Genomic DNA, 19,674 nt, shown 5'->3' with positions numbered 1-19,674 from the left:
TGCCGTGTCAATATTGTTTTTTTATGTTATGGATCACCACATAAGTTTTTGTCCATCTCATACATTATTTTGTGGATTTTTTTTTATAATCGAGGTGTTCGGGCTAACTTGCGTGTACTTCTATTATTCTTGAGGAAGACTAGTATAATAATTCACCGCCATGACCCCAACTTAAATCACAAGTGCTCAGTTAGGGAATCAAACTTGGGATCAGTGCATCTAATCACATAATTTTAAATGCGTCTTAATTAATTGAGCCATCCATGGATGAGTTATTTTGTGGATTTTGATCCGAAAGGATCCCAAAGTTCAAAATATTGACATAGGTCTACCATTGGAATCTTTACCACGGGGTGAAAGTGACTTGCCTCTGGGTACTTGTTAATATTTGTTTAGTGTAAGTGATTAGCTACTAAACCAAATTAAGGCCGGTGTTGAGCATTGACTCAAACAGCTCTCGCAAGCCATAGCAACTTTCTAGCTCTCCTCTGTTCTTCCCCAAGTCCAACTTCAATCTTCTCGCTCGAATCCTGGTCGCCGAGTCGTCGTCGTCGATCAAACCGCAACCCGGGAAGCCCAAGACCATGGCTTCTTCACTGTCATCCTCAGAAACAACAGCTAAGACAGAGAGAGTCACAGCTCCGTATGGGTCTTGGAAGTCCCCCATTACCGCCGACGTCGTCTCCGGCGCCTGCAAAAGACTCGGTGGAATCTTCGTCGATGGCGCCGGCCGTCTCGTCTGGCTCGAGTCCCGTCCTAATGAATCGGGGTATATAACTCCACTTACCATTTTTCTTTATTTAAGGACTAAACTAATTAAAGAGAGTGTTGGGGTAATATTCAGTTTCTGGGTATTGTGAGTTGGTGCTGGGATGATGCTTCCATAGATGTGTAGCGCTTGTCAGATTGTAATCTTTATGGTTTTGGCAGATGAATGAGTCTCGAGAATTTCAGGAGCGTACTGACTTGTGGATGGTTATATTGGCTATTAGACGCTCTGTTCTTGTGAAAGAACCGGAAAAACCAGGAGAAGAACCTCTTGACGTTACGCCGAAAGAGTTTTCCGTGAGGACCCTGTGTCAGGAATATGGTGGTGGTGCTTTTAGCATTTTGGGGGATACTCTTGTTTTCTCGAATTACAAGGACCAAAGGCTGTACAAGCAGTCCTTACGCCTAAAAGGTAAGCTCAGCAGTTGCTGTAACGCATGTTGAAGGGTGGATTTTATATTGTAGTCTTCAGTATCTTCACAAAGAAGTTTGCGAATGGATTTGGTTGATCGTTATTGAGGTAGACATGTGAGAACGATTGGGGGAAAAGAAAGAACTTGAAGCATAAATGCCCTTTAGAATGGTTGCGGCAAGTTCCTTCCGAATCATTTCTTAGTCTATGGAAGCAGTTATGTAAGCCAGGACTCTGAAGGAAGCATGGGTTTTCATGTTTCGATTAATGAAGCCTTTGTGTATTATCGAAGTTTTTACGGAGCAGTATATCGTTCATCAATGAGCATCACAGTTCTCTGTTGTTATACTCTGTATCTCCGACAGATTCTCCTCCATTGCCAATTACTCCAGACTACGGTGGGCCTTCAGTTTGTTATGCAGATGGAGTTTTCGACAGTAGATTTGGCCGTTATGTTGCCGTAAGGGAAGGTATGTCACTCTTCTCAGGTGCTTATTTTGTGGCTCATGTTTATTGGGGGCTATAAGATAGACACTTACCTGATTGCTTTTACATGGATAGATCGGCGTGAGAACAGTCTAAATCCAACCACTATGGTTGTAGCTATTGGCCTTGGTGAGAAGGATATACAAGGTGAATAATTGCTGGGCATGCCAGATTAGTTGTTTCCTACATTAATTTGTTCATATTACCAGAAACCTACTGATTTCCATTTTTATTCCCCTTCCTTTTGTTTTGTTTTATTGGGTGGATTTTAGAGCCCAAAGTATTAATCAGTGGCAATGATTTCTATGCTTTTCCACGGATGGATGCAAAGGGTAGAAAGATAGCATGGATCGAGTGGGGTCATCCCAATATGCCATGGGATAAAGCAGAGCTCTGGGTTGGGTACATCTCGGAGGCTGGGTATGGAGATTGATGCTCTTTTTGATTGGTTAACCTTCTCGTGTCCATTAACAAAGCCATTGTCGCTTACATTCTTGAATTTCTAATTTATCTCAGGTTTAGTTGCAACAATTCTTTCACTTGGTTGACAGACATGGGTTGCTTAACCAATTAATGGCTAACACTAGAGTCCCTTTAAAACGGTCATTTTAATTGGACCTTATGTGCACTGTTATAGTAATTCATATGGGCAGTTTAAGAAAACTTTAGATTACATCAAGAAATGTCAGACACAATCTGTTTTTGGACGGTGTTGATTTTCAGAGACTCTAGCACATTTCCTATCACATAATTTTCATGTGTTTTAAAACGTAGAAGTATATCATCATCTGTAACCATGGTGTTGAGCTTTGAACGATCGTGAAACCTTAAATCTCATGCTGCACATTGAACTTCTTAGCTTAGCCTAGAACAACGTATGGCTAATGGCGCGTATGAGCCAAGTAAGTGGCAAATGCGACACAGTACTTGTTGCATTCTTGGCTCTTTTCCGGTCGGCTTAGTCTGTTCAACTCTTCCTTGTGATTCTTAAGACGCACTTGTAAGCTTTCCTTATAATTTATATGTGCGCTATATTCACGTCATTGCCTTGTCAAATTGATTTTCTTGATACTTCTATGCAGAGATATTTATAAGCGTGTCTGTGTTGCTGGTCGTGATCCTAAACATATTGAGTCACCAACTGAACCTAAATGGTCTCCAAAAGGTACTTCCATCTTTTGGCTCAGATCCAAATTCCCAAATTGCTGCAAATTGATTTCTCATTCTAATGTACAAATGCGTTTGTCACCTGATGTCCTTTGAAGCTGAAGAATTTAAGATTCTGGTATTACCGTGATGTGAATGAATAGAAAAGGAGCCTGACCCCCCAAAATAATCGTCGAATGTAAATGCCTTATTCCCAATTCTAACTAATCTTCCTGAATGATAAATAAGGGTCACCTTGATGAATTTTTTTATTATCGTGCTTTCATGATGATCTGAGTATGTTGGTGTTATTTTTTACTTGTTGAAAGGATAATGTTCTACAGTTTTTTATTGGTATTTTCATGTGGTGATGTCCCTTAAACATGTATTTTCCATGACATGCACTTACTCTTGAGGTGATCTATTTCCAACGTTTTGGCGAACATTCTCCCTTGTCACTCTGCTCAGATGATTGAGTCCAGGGGCATCGTAAAGCTATTTTACTGTAGAAGTTGTGCATATGTGGTATTTCAGTAACTACATAAGAAGAAAATTCATGATGAAGTGGCTTGAAAGTGTGCTAGACATTACATTGTGCTTTGAACACATGCAGGTGAACTATTTTTCATTACTGATAGACAGAATGGATTTTGGAATCTCTATAAGTGGGTAAGATCTTAACCCTGAACCGTTGCAGTTCATGCTTATTGATTTTGAAAAGTCTAGATATTTTAGTTTATTCATATCATTGAAAATCTTTCATAGCGACCATGCCTTACGGTATCGTTCCAAAGCAGGTTTTCCTCTTGGTGTTTTATACTGGAAATATGGCCGATCTCCTTAATTTCCATAGCAAACACCATAAGGATTCAGACTGAATCAGTCAAATAGTGTGGGCTTTGGATGTCATGCTGTGAAAGTTATAAATGAGGAAAAATTATTTTAGATAGGTTTTCCGCAGGTGACTGAGCCATTGTTAAATGTGTGAGCTCTTTCAACTGCCATTTATACTCTCATGCATCATCAATCTTGTGGTTGGAAAGGAACTAAATTATATTTTTGATGTGCTTCCTGATTCAACAGATTGAATCTACGAATGAGGTCCTGCCTCTTTATCCGTTAAATGCTGAGTTTGCAAGGCCATTATGGTTTTTTGGTATGAACTCTTATGAAGTTATTCAGAGTGACAAACAGAAGACCCTGATTGCTTGCAGCTACAGGTGAGCTTTTTCCATGTGATGATCTAAGGTGTTAACATTATCCTAATAGCAATTATTGTATGATTCTTCATATCAATTATTTAAAATCTGCATGCAGGCAGTGGGGAAGGTCTCATCTTGCGATTATTGATATTCTTCAGAGCTCATTATCATTGCTTGAGATGCCATTCACGGACATAGGAGACATAGTATGTTCAATACCTTCTTATGATGAGTTACTGTTACAATTTTTCAAGCTTATGGTTTGGTATATTGCGCCCATTCTGCTTTTGCAGACTTCAGGGAATAATTGCCTTTACGTTGAGGGAGCATCAGGAGTACTTCCAACATCTGTGGCTAAGGTGCTTGCAATACTTTACCTTGGTGATCTCCTCATATTTAGTGAAGTTTGGACAGTGCTGCAGTAATTAGTACTTCTAATTGTTGTTATAATTTCATTTTGTTTATGTTCTGTAGGTGACTTTCAATGATGAGAAGTCAGAAGTCATTGATTTTCGGATAATATGGTCATCCTCACCAGACAATTTGCAGTACGAGTCTTATTTCAGCTTGCCAGAGCTGATTGAATTTCCAACTGAAGTTCCTGGTCAAAATGCTTATGCATACTTCTATCCTCCATCTAATCATGTTTATCAAGCTAGTCAGGAAGAAAAGCCTCCACTGTTGTTGAATTGCCATGGTACTTAAATAATTGCAACTCAGTTCCGGTCATACTTGAATTCACCTTGCCATCTATACATTCTTTCATGGGAATTTGTCCAACCAAACTAATATTTTCCATTTGTTTCAGGCAGGCGTAAATGTCAATTAATTGTTTCAAGCGGCATTGTTATGCATGAACGCCCAATCGTATAGAACTAGTAATTCATAGGCATTTATGTAATTTTGCTTAAAATTGCACAGGAGGGCCTACTAGTGAAACACGGGGAGTTTTAAACCTGAGTAGTCAGTACTGGACTAGCAGAGGATGGGCCTTCGTGGATGTCAATTACGGTGGAAGCACTGGTTTGTCTCTAAACAAGAACTCTTTCGGCTTCATATCTTTCTTTTGAATTCTGCAAGACCTGTTTGCCTACTTTGGCTGGTAATGAAGCACCTGTAATATCTCAATAGCCCAATGCATTATTGTCACCAATTTCTCATGGAGTTTAATTGAGATAAATGGTTGCAAAAATTGTTATCTTTCCCATCATCTGATTGATCTTCTTCATGGCTGCTGAAAAATGTCACAAATTTTTTGTTGTAGGTTATGGCAGAGAATTCAGAGAGCGGCTGTTGGGTCGCTGGGGTATAGTTGATGTTGATGACTGTTGTAGTTGTGCTAAATTTTTGGTAGGTGACTTTCAACTCGGTAGTTCTGTTAGTGCTCATCGGGTAATAGCATAGTGGAACTATTTCAGTATGGTGAAGTTGCTTTATCATCCAGGTGGAAAGCGGAAAGGTGGATGGCAATCGTCTATGCATCACTGGTGGCTCTGCTGGTGGGTACACTACCTTAGCTGCTCTAGCATTTAGAGAAACTTTCAAAGCTGGAGCCTCCCTCTGTGGTGTGAGTTCCTTTACTTTGTAGTCCTTTACTTTGTAGTCATTTTCAGAATAGTTAATACCATTTGGCAGCAATGTCAGGAAACTGGCTTCTTTCTGGGGCCACCAGCAGGAGGTCATTCTTATCTTACTCTGACAAAGCACGCCAACATCTGAAAGAGCTCTGGACTCTGGAGATTAATGCCTATAACATAATCATCGATCATTCTTGATGACATTCTTGTAGCTAGTGAATGATATTAGCATCTTCATTGTGTCTTGCTGTCAAATGGATCTCCAGGAAAGTCTATCACTGGCAAGAGTCGACTGTCAAGATCATTAGTGTAGGGATCTGTGAATTAGTAAAAGGTGTATTTTCATTCCAGTTTGGCACAGTGCATCGGTCATAGTTGGTGTTTACTTGGAATTTGGGATACTTAAATCTCCCCATTTTCTAAAAGACTCTTTTATAAATTCATCATTGTTGTCTGCAATTTCAATGCACTGAATTTTCACATTGTTTAAAAAGGGGTATTTTTCTGTTGGTTATTTTGCAAACAGGTTGCTGATTTGAACATGTTGAGGGCAGAAACGCACAAATTTGAATCTCATTACCTTGACAACCTTGTTGGTAATTCAGATAAGCTTTTGTGTGTGTTTTATCTCCCCTTAAGGACTTTTTCAGATTATGCATCCATTGCACTGCAGGATCTGAAAAGGATTACTACGAGAGATCGCCTATAAATTCTGTTGAGAAATTTTCTTGCCCCATAATACTATTCCAAGGGTTGGAAGACAAGGTAAGCAAGGCATGCTCTTTTCAATGGTTTCCTGCCAGGAACGTGGGTCCTCTTTAATTTCCTCAGTTATGAAATTGTATCAGATAAGTTTTGACTTTTTCTTCTCAATCGATAAATGAAATTTCATCAATGGCCTTCACATATTTCTTTTCACATCTCTGGCATTTCAACGACTTTGCTGCTTGGCAGTTTGGCAATTATGTACTACCTCTTGCAGGTGGTACCACCGGATCAGGCTCGCAAAATTCATGCGGCATTGAAGCAGAAAGGTCTGCCTGTTGCTTTAGTGGAATACGAAGGCGAGCAGCATGGTTTTCGCAAGGTATTGTACTTCTTGACTCTTTACACAAACAAGTCGTTTGTTGTGTGTGCAATGCAGGAAATTGACAGTGCAATGTTTCGCAGGCTGAAAATATCAAATTCACATTGGAACAACAAATGGTGTTTTTCGCACGTTTGGTAGGACACTTTGATGTCGCCGACAGAGATCACACCAATCAAAATTGATAACTTCGACTGAGCTTGTCTCGTGAAGGTTGGCATCTGCTGGCACATGACTTTGTATGTACCCATTCGCGTTTTATTATTGAATTTCATGGCTTTTTGCGTGAGCTTCTTCTGTTGTCTGCTAAGCATAAATTGAATGAATTTGCTTTTATCATCGCAGAAGTGGCTACCGGTAACAGCAGGCTGCAAAAAGCACGGTGGCTTTCCAACGCAGCTTCGTATGACCCCTTCTGTACAGTGCACCAGGATGGCGGCGCCGATGTGTAGAAACATTGAGAAGCTAGTGAAAAATGAAGTAGTACAAAAATGTAATCTGAGCTTCGAACTAGGAGTTCCATGTTGTTGTGTTAACCTCTTATGATGGTACCCTTATAATTTTTTTTTACGGGCTTTATTGAATTGAATGAACAAATTTGCCGTGTCAATATTGTTTTTTATGTTATGGACCACAAAGTTTTGTCCACCATACATTATTTTGGGATTTTTTTTTTTTTATAATCGTTATGGATCACCACATAGATTTTCTCCATCTCAAAACATTATTTTGCGGATTTTGAACCGTAAGGATTCCAAAGTTCAAAATATTGACATAGGTATACCATTGAAATCTTTACCACGTGGTGAAAGTGACTTGCCTCGGGTACTTGTTAACAAAATTTGTTTAGTATAAGTGATTAGCTACTAAACCAAATTAAGGCCAGTGTCGAGTGTTGACTCAAACAGCTCTCGCAAGCCATAGCAACTTTCTACTGGCTGCTCTCCTCTGTTCTTCCCCAAGTCCAATTTCAATCTTCTCGCTCGGATCCTTGTTGCCCGGTCGTCGTCGTCGGTCAAACCGCAACCCGGGAAGCGCAAGACCATGGCTTCTTCACCGTCATCCTCAGAAGCAACTGCTAAGACAGAGAGAGTCACAGCTCCGTATGGCTCTTGGAAGTCCCCCATCACCGCCGACGTCGTCTCCGGCGCCTCCAAAAGCCTCGGTGGCATCTCCGTCGATGGCGACGGCCGTCTCGTCTGGCTCGAGTCCCGTCCTAATGAATCGGGGTATATAACTCCATTTACCATTTTTCTTAACATGAGGAATAAACTAATTAAAAACCGAGTGTTGGGGCAATATTCAGTTGCTGGGTATTGTGAGTTGGTACTGGAAGGATGCTTCCATAGATGTGTAACGCTTGCCAGGTTATAATCTTTATGGTTGTGTCAGATGAATGGGTCTCGAGAATTTTCAGGATTGTACTGACTTGTGGATTGTTATAATGGCTATTAGACGCTCTGTTCTTGTGAAAGAACCGGAAAAACCAGGAGATGAACCTGTTGACATTACGCCCAAAGAGTTTGCAGTGAGGACCCTGTGTCAGGAATATGGTGGTGGTGCTTTTAGCATTTCAGGGGATACTCTTGTTTTCTCGAATTACAAGGATCAAAGGCTGTACAAGCAGTCCTTACACCTAAAAGGTAACCTCACCAATTGCTGTGCTTCCTTTGGGATTTCAAATTGTAATCTTCAGTCTCTTCACGAAGAAGTTTACATGTTGATTTGGTAGCTTCATGCTTAGATCTTTATCGATGGTGGACATGTTGAGATACCATCGGAGGGGAAAAAGAACTAAACTTAAAGCATAGAATATGCAACTTTTACTCAAAGCATAGAATATGCATCTTTAGAAAAGTTGCAGTGAAGTTCCTTACAATATCATTTCTCCTTAGTCTATAGAATAGATCTATGGTAGGCTTTGTGTTTTATCGATGTTTTTGTGGAGCAGTGTGCCATTCATCAATGAGCCTCACGATTTTGTGTGGTTATGCTCTGTGTCTCCTACAGATTCTCCTCCATTGCCAATTACTCCAGACTATGGCGGGCCTTCAGTTTGTTATGCAGATGGAGTTTTCGATGATAGATTTGGCCGTTATGTTGCTGTAAGGGAAGGTAACTACTCTTTGAAGGAGCTTATTTTGTTACTCATATTTATCGGGGACTATACAACAGGAGCTTACCTGATTGCTTTTATATGGATATAGATCGGCGTGACAGCAGTTCGAATCCAACCTCTACGGTTGTAGCTATTGGCCTTGGTGACAAGGATATACAGGGTAAACAATTTCTGGACATGCCAGATCAGTTATCTGCTACATTAATTTGTTCACTACAATACCAGAAACCTAGTGATTTCTTCTTCTTTTTTCCTTTGTTTTGTTTTTGTATTATTGGATGGAATTTAGAGCCCAAAGTATTAATCAGTGGCAATGATTTCTACGCTTTTCCACGGATGGATGCAAAGGGTGAAAAGATAGCATGGATCGAGTGGGGTCATCCCAATATGCCATGGGATAAAGCAGAACTCTGGGTTGGGTACATCTCAGAGGCTGGGTATGGAGATTGATGTTATTTTTGATCGGTTAACATCCTTACGTCCATTAACAAAGTCATTGTCACTTACATTTTTTGATTGCCAATAAATCATAGGTTTTGCTGCAACAGTTCTTTCACTTGTAAGACAGATAACGGTTGTTTAATCAAATAAATGCGGAGTCCCCTTAAACCTGACATTCTCATGTGACCTTATGTGCACTATTATAGTAGTTCATGCATGTAGTTTGAGAAACTTTATGTCAGAACATATTCTTTTTGGGTAATGCTGATATTTAGAGACCCAAGCACATTTTCTATCACATTGTTGTCTTTTTTTTTTTTCTTTTTTTTCTTTTTTTGCTGCATAGATAGAACTAACTGTAATCACCATCTCTAACCATGGTGTTGAGCTTTGAGTGGTCGTGAAACTTTACATCTCATGCTGCACATTGAACTTCATACCTTGGCCTAGAACAACCATGGCTAATGGCGAGTTGCAAATTCAGTACTTATTGCATTTTCCAGTCACTTTGTCCGATCAACTCTTCGTTGTGATTCGTAAGACACACTCGTAACCTTTCCTTATAATTTATTGATGTACTATATTCATGCCATTGCCTTGTCACATTGATTTTCTTAATACTCCTATGCAGAGATATTTATAAGCGTGTCTGTGTTACTGGTCGTGATCCTAAACATGTTGAGTCACCAACCGAGCCTAAGTGGTCTCCAAAAGGTAATTCTATTTTTTTGGCTGCCAATTTAAATTTGAAATTGCTGCGACCTGATTTGTCATTAATGATACCAGTTCGTTTGTCACCTGTTGTTCTTCCATGCTGAAGAAATGTAAGATTGGAATACTACTGTGATCCGAATGAACAATGAAAGGAGCCTGATCCCCGAAAATAATCGTTGAATTAAATGGCCTATTCCCCATTCTAGCTAATATGCCTGAATAACATATACGGGTCATCCTGATTGATTTGTTTATTCTGTTGCTTTCGTGATGATCTGAGAATGTTGGTCGTATTTATAATGTGTTGACAGGATGATGTTCTATAGTTTTTTTCATTGGTATTTTCATGTTGTCCCTTAAATATGCATTAGCTAAGATATGCATCTGGAGTTGTCTTGTATGCTCTTGCTTACTGGTGATTTATTTTTACACTTAATGCTATTTTTCTTCCTTTCCACTCTACTCGGATGATTGAGTCTGGGGACATACTAAATCTATTTTACTGTCGAAGCTCTGGATTATGTAATATCACAGTGAAAACATAATTAGGAAATGTCAAAGTTAATTGGCTTGGCAGACATTACATTCTGCTTTGAACATATGCAGGTGAACTATTTTTCATTACCGATAGGCAAAATGGATTTTGGAATCTCTATAAGTGGGTAAGTACTGGTCACCGAACCCCAAGTCATCACCTTTTATGCATATTGATTTTGAAACGTCCAGATATTATAGGAGCTTCAAGTCATTGAAGATCTTTCATAATGACCAAGCGTGAAACGTTAAAGAGAAAAATCAGAGAAGAAAATGCATAATCCTCATCCCAAGAATTTGATTTGCTACTCCCAAGTTCTTCAGTTCAAACTCCTTTGATAATTGCTGCTTCAGTTTGTTGATCTCCCTCATGCTAGATCCTGCAATGAGCATATCATGCACAAACAAAAATAAATAATATAGCTGTCATTGAATTTCTTGAAATAAACAGCGATCCATTTCACATCTAGTGACCCGTTGACACACATAAATGTGTCAGGAGCCTGTGTCAAACCACACAAACTTGTCTTCAGCTTGTAGACATAGTTTCTATGCTAGGAACGTGAAAACCTTATGGTTGTACCATGTAGATATCCTTCTCTAAGTCTCTATGAAGGAATGCAGTCTTTACATCTAACCGCTCTAGATGTGAAACATTCTCAACAGCGACAGTACTCGACACTATCCTGATAATAGTCAACTTCACAACTGAAGAGAGAATTTCATAACAATCAATTCCTTCCTTTGGCTGAAAGGTTTTTCACTACTAACCTCGCTCTGTACCAATTGTTGCCGTTAGGTTCTTCTTTGGCCTTGTACACCCAATTGTTCTGCAATGCTTTCTTCCTATCTAGTAACTAAGTTGACACCAAAATTCTGTTTAGCTCGAGTGAATTAAACTCATCCTACATTGCCAACTCCCACTAAACAGAATTTTTAACCTGCACCACTTCTGAAAAGTTTTCTGGTTAGCCAGCATAAGTCAAAAGTAAATAATGCAATGATGGAAAATACCTCTGTGCAGGTTTAAATTTTCTGCTAAATATTCTCAAAGTGAGTTTAGGTGTAGGTAGTTCTTGTTCTGGTTCTTGGTCAGAGTCCATGACAACAATTTTAGCATTCATGATCTAAACACTTGTAGAAACCCCATCCAATTCAATCTCTCTAATCTCCTGTCTTTGTTCCCTCCCATCAGTAACTCCATTATGCTGTGGTCAAATGAGAACTGTTCTTATCATCCCAAATGCATTCTCTGCACAAAGCTGCTCGAACTCCTTGCTATCATACTAATCACCATTGTCAGACCTTAGGCATTTAATCGTCAGACTGATCTCTTTCTCTACTTCAACTATCCATATTTTAAAAGTACTAAACACATTAGGTATATTTTTCAAAAAATAAACCCATACCTCCTTAGTGGAATCGTTAATGAACACGAGGAAGTAGCTTGAGAATCCAAGGGAATGCACAGGGGCTAGCTCCCAGACATTTGCATGCAAACTCTAACTTGTCTTTCTTTGGTTCTCTTCCAATTTTCAAAAAATTGACACGTTTCTACATGCTCAGAAAGCAATCCTCACATTGATATATTAATGGACTTAAGATCAGGCAGTTTTCCCTCCGATGATAACACCTTTATCTCTTTTTCGCTCATGTGTCCAAGCCTGCAGTTGCACACTTTACAACCACTTACTGAGTCAGCAACTGGTACTATGTCTTGACTGATTTCAGCCATGAGTGGTGTTCCCAACTTTGCTCCCCTACAACTTTACCTATTGTTCATGAGTCGTTCCCAAAAATAGGTTTTTGTATCCTCTGCCATCTCATTGACCTGTAGAGATCGGATTTCTCTTAAGACCAAGAACATATCTAACATCATGCAACTTGTATTGAGACCCATTAGTAGTCTTTATGTGGACATCACCCTTACCCCTTATACCCAAAAGTTCATCATCCGCAGGATAAACTCTTCTAAACTTTCGAAGCAACAATATTGTGCATTAATTCTCTGCACAAAGTAGAGTGAAATAACGCACTCTAGTCTAGAATCCAAGACTCAATCGGATTGATATCGTTCAAAATTAAGGCATCATGGACAAGTCTCTTCAATGGTTGCATTGACATTTTTTCGTCCTCTTGATTCCAATACCAAATTTTCTTTTGTGGGGTTCTACAATCTCGATTTAGAGGGTCCTTCTTTTCGTAATTCCATTAATTTATTTCACGACAAGGTCACGATTTGCTTATCCCTCTAGATTTCGATTTTACCTCGGTTCTAATCTAACCTTGTTGATTACTTCTCCCTCGGCCTTCAGTAGTCAAGACAATGCCCAAAGATTCACCTGAATCTCCTTTCTAAATATTCTCGCTAAGAGTCAAATCTTGAATCTTCTGAAGCTTCAACTTCTATAGACTAGACGAACTGTTCACGACAATCGCATTTATGCTCCAACTACTCAAAGCTTTTACCTCATCATCAAATTTGATTTCCACTTAACTGAGTTGTGATTATCTTGAATTCGTTGATGTGATTCATCACTGAGCACCTTTGTCCATCTTTTGATTGAACAAATGGCGTATTAGATAAACCTTGGTTGACGCGGAAGGCTTTTTTTACATGTTGTACGAAGCCCTCATAAATTCTGCCTTTGTCTTCTAATTGGCAATATTGAAGGCAATGTTCTGCGCCAACATTAGATGAATCACGCATGGGGCTTCCAATCTAACAATTCAAAGTCTTCTTTCTTGATCGAATCCGGTTTCTCTCCTGATAGAGGATGATGCAGGTATTCTGATACAACGAATCCTAGATCTTCATCTTCTAGAAACCAAAATATTTACCATTGAACCGACCAATCTTCACCTTCCCTTCGTCCATCTTCGTCACTTGCGCTAGTTCACCTAACAAGGCTTTGGTACTAGTTGTTAGGAGCGTGAAATGTAAAAGAGAAATTATAGAAAAAGACACAAGAATTTTCACGTATAAGAACCCTTTTAAAATCAGAAAAGAGAAAGACCACGCTGCCGCACTACACAATCGTTTCGCTATCAGTATCAGTATCGAGTTTCAAGTTGCAATTACAAGCAACATTGCCTTAATATGTAGCACTAATCTAGGACATACAAATTTATTGTGAAAATTACGTGTATACCATTTAAAGCCGTATTTTCCTCTCTGTTCTAATAGCACTTTTCTCTGCCAGACTCCACAACTCCATCATGTCTTACAGTAATCAAGCCAAAGCGGGTTTTTCTAATGGCGATTGATATGAAAATTTGGTCGATCTCCTTAATTTCCACATCACACTCACAAGGATTTAGATCATATCAGTCAAATAGTGTGGACTTTGGATGTCACACTGTGAAAATCATGAATGAGGAGAGTTAGTTATAGGTTTTCTGCAGGGGACTGAGCCTTTATTGCATATGTGAGCTCTTTAAACTGCCATAGCACCATCGATGATGGTGTTGGAAGGGAACTGATTTATGTCTTTGCTGTGTGTCATGATTCAACAGATTGAATCTGCTGATGAGGTCCTGCCTCTTTATCCGTTAAATGCTGAGTTTGCAAGGCCATCATGGATTTTTGGTTTGAACTCTTATGAAGTTATCCAGAGTGACGAACAGAAGACCCTGATTGCTTGCAGCTACAAGTGAGCATTTTTTCCGTTTTAACATTATCCTAATAGAACATTATTGTACGATTTTTCTTATCAATCTATTTAAAATCTTCCTGCAGGCAAAGTGGAAGATCTTATCTTGCGATTATTGACGTTCTTCAGCGCTCATTATCATTGCTTGACATTCCATTCACGGACATACAAGATATAGTATGTTCAACACCTTCTCCATGATGTTGCTGTAACTATTTTTCAAGCTCATGGGTTGGTAAATTGCGCACATTCTGCTTTTGCAGACTTCAGGGAATATGTGCCTTTACGTTGAGGGAGCATCAGGACTACTTCCAACATCTGTGGCTAAGGTGCTTGCAATACTCTACCTTAGTAATATCCTCATATTTGATGAAGTGTGGACAGTGCTGTAATAATCAGCATTATCTCATTATTGTTATAATTTCGTTTTGGTCACGGTTTGCAGGTGACTTTCAATGATGTAAAGATCAAAAGCCATTGATTTTCGGATAGTATGGTCATCTTCACCAGACAGTTTGAAGTACGAGTCGTATTTCAGCTTGCCAGAGCTGATTGAATTTCCTTCGGAAGTTCCTGGTCAAAATGCTTATGCATACTTCTATCCTCCATCTAATCATGTTTATCAAGCTTGTCAGGAAGAAAAGCCTCCACTGTTGTTAGAAAGCCATGGTACTAGAAAAATGCAACTCAGTTCTTGTCATACTTGAATTCACCTTGCCCACTCTAAATTCTTTCGTGGGAACTTTGTACCACCAAACTGGTATTTTTCATTCGCAATAAGCTTTGATTGACCTTACTTGTCAAATCAAGTCTTTATTTTGATGCGTATCTATGAGTCATTAGTGAATTTTCAGACTAAATAAGTACTGGCATCAGTTGCTGATATTATAGATGCACAAAACAAGTCAGTACATATACATATCTATGAGTCATTAGTGAATTTTCAGACTAAATAATTATCCGGCATCAGTTCTTGATATTATAGATGCACAAAACAAGTCCGTACATATACAACTGTGAATTTTCAGAGTAAGTACCTGGCATCTGTAATTGATAATATAGGTGCAGAAAACAAGTCAGTACATATGCAGCTGTGCACTTATACTGCACACATTGTTGTGTTAACACCTGATTGCCATGTAAGTCATATGTTGTGAAATGGAATCTAATGATTGTTTGACACTTTTGTTGACATATATGGATGGGGTACATTTGAGGGAATGTTTCTTGACAATTTAAGCTTTTGGGAAAATGATTATTCAACATGGTATCCGAGGTTAAAGTCAAAAGTCCAAATCTTGGCATTCCCTCTTGTTGCCATTCTGTTTTTTACTCCCATTTATCCTCTGATTGCTGTTTGATGTATCTAAGGTCTAACATACATTGAAGGGGCAGTGCTAAGACTTATCTCGACTATGGGCATGGTTTTGAACAATTTAATTTTTTCAAGAAAAAGATGGTCTTTTTGACAATTTTAAAAATAGTCCCACTCTCTCTCTCTCTCACACACTCTCTCTCTTTAAAAGCAAAAATTGGCTGGAGTAACTGTCAATTATTTGTTTCATGCAGCATTGTCATGCATCAATTCCTAACCGTATCAATCTGGTTATTCTTGTGTGTTTATGTAGTTATGCTGAAAATTGCACAGGAGGGCCTACTTGTGAAACACGAGGAGTTTTAAACCTGAGTATTCAGTACTGGACCAGCAGAGGATGGGCCTTCGTGGATGTCAATTACAGTGGAAGCACTGGTTTCTCTCTAAATGAGAACTTTCTTCTTCATAACGTTCTCTTGATTTCTGCAAAACCTGTTTATAATGAACCACCATTACTATCTCGACAGCCCTACGCTTTATTGTCACCAATTCCTCGTGGAGTTTAATTAACATAAATGGCTGCAAAAACTACTCGCTTTGGCCCCTTCATTTGGTTGATCTTCTTCAGTGCTACTGAAATATGTCCCAAAACTTTTCTTCAAGGTTATGGCAGAGAATTCAGAGAGCGGCTATTGGGTCGCTGGGGTGAAGTTGATGTTGATGACTGTTGTAGTTGTGCTAAATTTTTGGTAGGTGACTTCCAACTCGGTTTTTCTGTTTGTGCTCATTGGGAATTGGAATACTAGAACTATTTCAGTATGGTGAAGTTTATAACACAACAAAGTTGCTTTGATCATCCAGGTGGAAAGTGGAAAGGTGGATGACACTCGTCTATGCATCACTGGAGGCTCCGCTGGTGGGTACACTACCTTAGCTGCTCTAGCATTTAGAGAAACTTTCAAAGCAGGAGCCTCCCTCTATGGTGTGAGTTCATTTACTTTGTCGTCGGTTTCGGAATATTTAAATTTACCATTTGGCACCAATATCGGGAAGCTGGCTTATTTCTGGTGGCACCAGAGGGAGGTTGCTCTTATCTTACCCTGACAAAGCACATGGACACCCAAAGGAGCTATGGTTTCTGGGGATTAATTGCCTTCGACATAATTATTGATCATTCTTGGTGACTTTCTTGGTGCTTGTGATTGATCTATAGCATCTTCATTGTGTCTTGCTATCAGATGGATCAACTGAAAAGTCTACTAGTAAGAGCCAACTGTTTAGTTTCAAGATTCATGAACTACCAAAAGGCGTGTTTTTGTTACAGTTTGTTAATGTGCATCGGTTGTAGTTGGTGTTTACTTGGAATTCTGGATACTTATATTTCCCCATTTCATTTGGTTTATCTGAAGATTCATTTTAAATTCATCCTTTATCTTCTACTATTTATGCATTGAATTTTGACAATGCTAAAAAAGAATATTTTCCTGTCTGTTTTTTTGTTGACCAGATTGCTGATTTGAAGATGTTGAGAGAAGAAATGCACAAATTTGAATCTCATTACATTGACAACCTTGTTGGTAATTCAGATAAGCTTTTGTGTGTGTTTCATCTCCCCTTAGATAAGGATTTTTTCCGATTATGCATTCGTCGCACTGCAGGATCTGAAAAGGATTACTACGAGAGGTCACCTATAAATTTTGTTGAGAAATTTTCTTGCCCCATAATTCTATTCCAGGGATTGGAAGACAAGGTACGCAAGTCAATTAAATAGCATCAGATAAGTTCGACTTGTTCTTTTCAATTAATAAGTTGATCTTATCAATAGCCTTCAGATTTACCTTTTTAACATCTCTTGCATTTTAACAACTTTGCTGCTTGGCGGTTTGCCAATTAAACTGCTACATCTTGTAGGTGGTACCGCCAAGTCAAGCTCGCAAAATTTATGTGGCATTGAAGCAGAAAGGTCTGCCTGTTGCATTAGTGGAATACGAAGGCGAGCAGCATGGTTTTCGCAAGGTATTGTTCTTCTGGAGTCTTCACTTAAACAAGTGACTTGTAGTGTGTGCAATGCAGGAGATTGACATGCAATGTTTCGCAGGCTGAGAGTATAAAATTCACGCTGGAACAACAAATGCTGTTTTTTGCACGTTTGGTAGGGCACTTTGATATTGCGGATGAGATCACGCCAGTCAAAATTGATAACTTTGACTGAGCTTGTCTCATGAAGGTGGTGATCTGCTCTTCTATTGAATGGAAGTTGATCATGTCCCACTCAATGCTTGGACGGTTTTCATTTCTTAATGGTCAGCAAGACTTTAATGATAGTGTTCACGGTAAATTAAAGGTAGCGTCTGTCGACTAAACAACGATGCTTACTCAAGGTTACTGCTCTTTCGCTGAAATAAGATGGTTACTAGCCTTTCTTAGTGTTGTGATTTTCATTTCTTAATGGTCAGCGAGACTTTAATGATAGTGTTTACAATACATGAAAGGTAGTGTCTGTCGACTAAACAATGATGCTCGCTCATTGTTACTGCTCTTTCGCTGAAATAAGATGGTTACTATGCTTGCCTTTCTTAGTGTTGTGATTTTCATTTTGCAGCTTACTCCCACTGGTTTTAATCCTTTTTGATGTTTCTTGGCTTTGTTTCCAATTCACCTTCAATGCCATTGTGATCTAGTGCACCCGGTTCTGTATCGGACCATCCGCCATCCGCTCCCTTTTGGCAAGTTTTGTTATGAATATGATTTTACTTGACCTAGCAAAAGACTTGTGATTGTAAGAGCCAATACAAAAACGTGAACTGCTCCAGCCTACTAGATTTTTCTAGTTTTTACTGTCCTAGTCAACCCGTCATCCGTAACCATATTTGATAATGATCGAATCATCTCTACATGAAGGAACCGTTCCTGATGCATGGATGAGTTATAACAAATTCATAAGAATAAAGTCATGATGGTCTTGCCGGTCACTATTATCACATAGGAAACTTTAAACCGACAAGTCTCATTTATTGTAAGATATAACTTTCAATCTATGACTTTCCCCCTTAAAACTTTGTTTCGTGGCTTTGAAGTGGAGAGCACAAAAGGAATTTGTTTAAAATGTCAAAGCGATTGTACTTGTCACTTCACTTCTTCCCAACAGTGATATCGAAACCAAAGAAAAAGAATGAAAAATTGAATGCTTTCATGTATGTTTATGTATGATTTCTTAATACCCTATTTGTTTTTCAAAAGCATTTCATTCAAAATTCATCGATGTATCATTCACCCGATGTTTTCTATAACAACTACTACGAATATTAGAGCTTCATATATCATTCAATAATCTACAATCTCCTTGATATAGTTTATTAGCTTTACATGATCTAATTCTATCTTTGGAAGTAAAATCGAAATAGCCGAAAACTACATCCTTTCATGTTCAAGCACACAACTAAATAAAGGAAAATCAATCACTTCCCTCGAAAATGAATTTTGGGTAAAATCATTTCTTTCAACATAAAGTTTATTTTTTAAATCGCGGAAAATAATTTTCAAGAAAAAAAATTTCGGATTTTTCGACGTTTGGTGCATAGAAAATAAGCTAGTGGGAAAGATATTTTCATCTTTCCTTCCCTCTCTCTTTCACATCTCTTTTTTTTTTAATTATTTCTTTTCATTTCTTATTTATTTTTTCAGAATTTTCAGAATTTTATCTTTTTAATTTTTCTCTTTTTCTTTATCTTCTAATTTATTTCTTTTCCCTTTTTTTTTCTCTTTGGCTTCTTCATCTAATTCACAACCACGGCCCAAGCTAGCGATCCGCTATAGGCAAGTGAGGCGAGGTAGAGAGCCTAGAGCCACATGGCCTCGTTAATGGTCAGCTCAAGCCCATCGAGGCAAGGCTCCTCACCGACCTCGCCGAACCGGCGAGCCTAGGCTTGGGCCTCGCCAATTTGATCGAGCTCGAAGCCTCAGGAAAGAATAAAAGATATTGATCACAATGATTTTTAAAAAATAAAAAGAGACAAAATTAAAAAAAAAAAAGATAAAATAAGATAAAATAAAATATTTAAAAAATTGATTTTTAAAGAAATAAAAAATAAACATAAATTAAAATGAGTGTACGGTGGAAATTGGTTTTGCTTCACCAACCGGACTTATTTTTCAATCACGATTTTTACTTTACCCTAGTTCTGCGATGCTCGTAAATTCTACTTCTTAAAACTAGTAAT

The 19,674-nt window shown here is 38.6% G+C and overlaps 2 protein-coding genes across 2 annotated transcripts; both read left to right on the top strand.

The window, feature by feature from the left end:
- The first annotated feature begins 482 nt into the window (after positions 1-482).
- LOC125313764 lies at positions 483-17,880 on the top strand. Its single transcript, XM_048273849.1, has 19 exons — positions 483-769; positions 993-1,180; positions 1,546-1,650; positions 1,742-1,813; positions 1,939-2,086; positions 2,749-2,831; positions 3,426-3,481; positions 3,896-4,032; positions 4,130-4,220; positions 4,308-4,373; positions 4,489-4,711; positions 4,936-5,037; positions 5,279-5,364; positions 5,459-5,581; positions 6,118-6,187; positions 6,265-6,356; positions 6,574-6,678; positions 6,762-6,880; positions 17,668-17,880. The coding sequence occupies exons 1-18, from the start codon at positions 585-587 to the stop codon at positions 6,861-6,863; spliced, it is 2,034 nt and encodes a 677-aa protein (XP_048129806.1). The 5' UTR covers positions 483-584; the 3' UTR covers positions 6,864-6,880; positions 17,668-17,880.
- Positions 7,111-17,856, top strand: LOC115731060. Its single transcript, XM_048274824.1, has 19 exons — positions 7,111-7,158; positions 7,603-7,907; positions 8,134-8,321; positions 8,689-8,793; positions 8,886-8,957; positions 9,087-9,234; positions 9,870-9,952; positions 10,559-10,614; positions 14,003-14,139; positions 14,226-14,316; positions 14,403-14,515; positions 14,606-14,808; positions 15,788-15,889; positions 16,118-16,203; positions 16,316-16,438; positions 16,962-17,031; positions 17,113-17,204; positions 17,366-17,470; positions 17,553-17,856. The coding sequence occupies exons 1-19, from the start codon at positions 7,111-7,113 to the stop codon at positions 17,664-17,666; spliced, it is 2,241 nt and encodes a 746-aa protein (XP_048130781.1). The 3' UTR covers positions 17,667-17,856.
- Positions 17,881-19,674: the final 1,794 nt, after the last annotated feature.

This window comes from Rhodamnia argentea, chromosome 2, assembly GCF_020921035.1.
Source record: "Rhodamnia argentea isolate NSW1041297 chromosome 2, ASM2092103v1, whole genome shotgun sequence".
NCBI lineage: Eukaryota > Viridiplantae > Streptophyta > Magnoliopsida > Myrtales > Myrtaceae > Rhodamnia > Rhodamnia argentea.
This window is presented reverse-complemented; position numbering and strand designations above follow the sequence as displayed.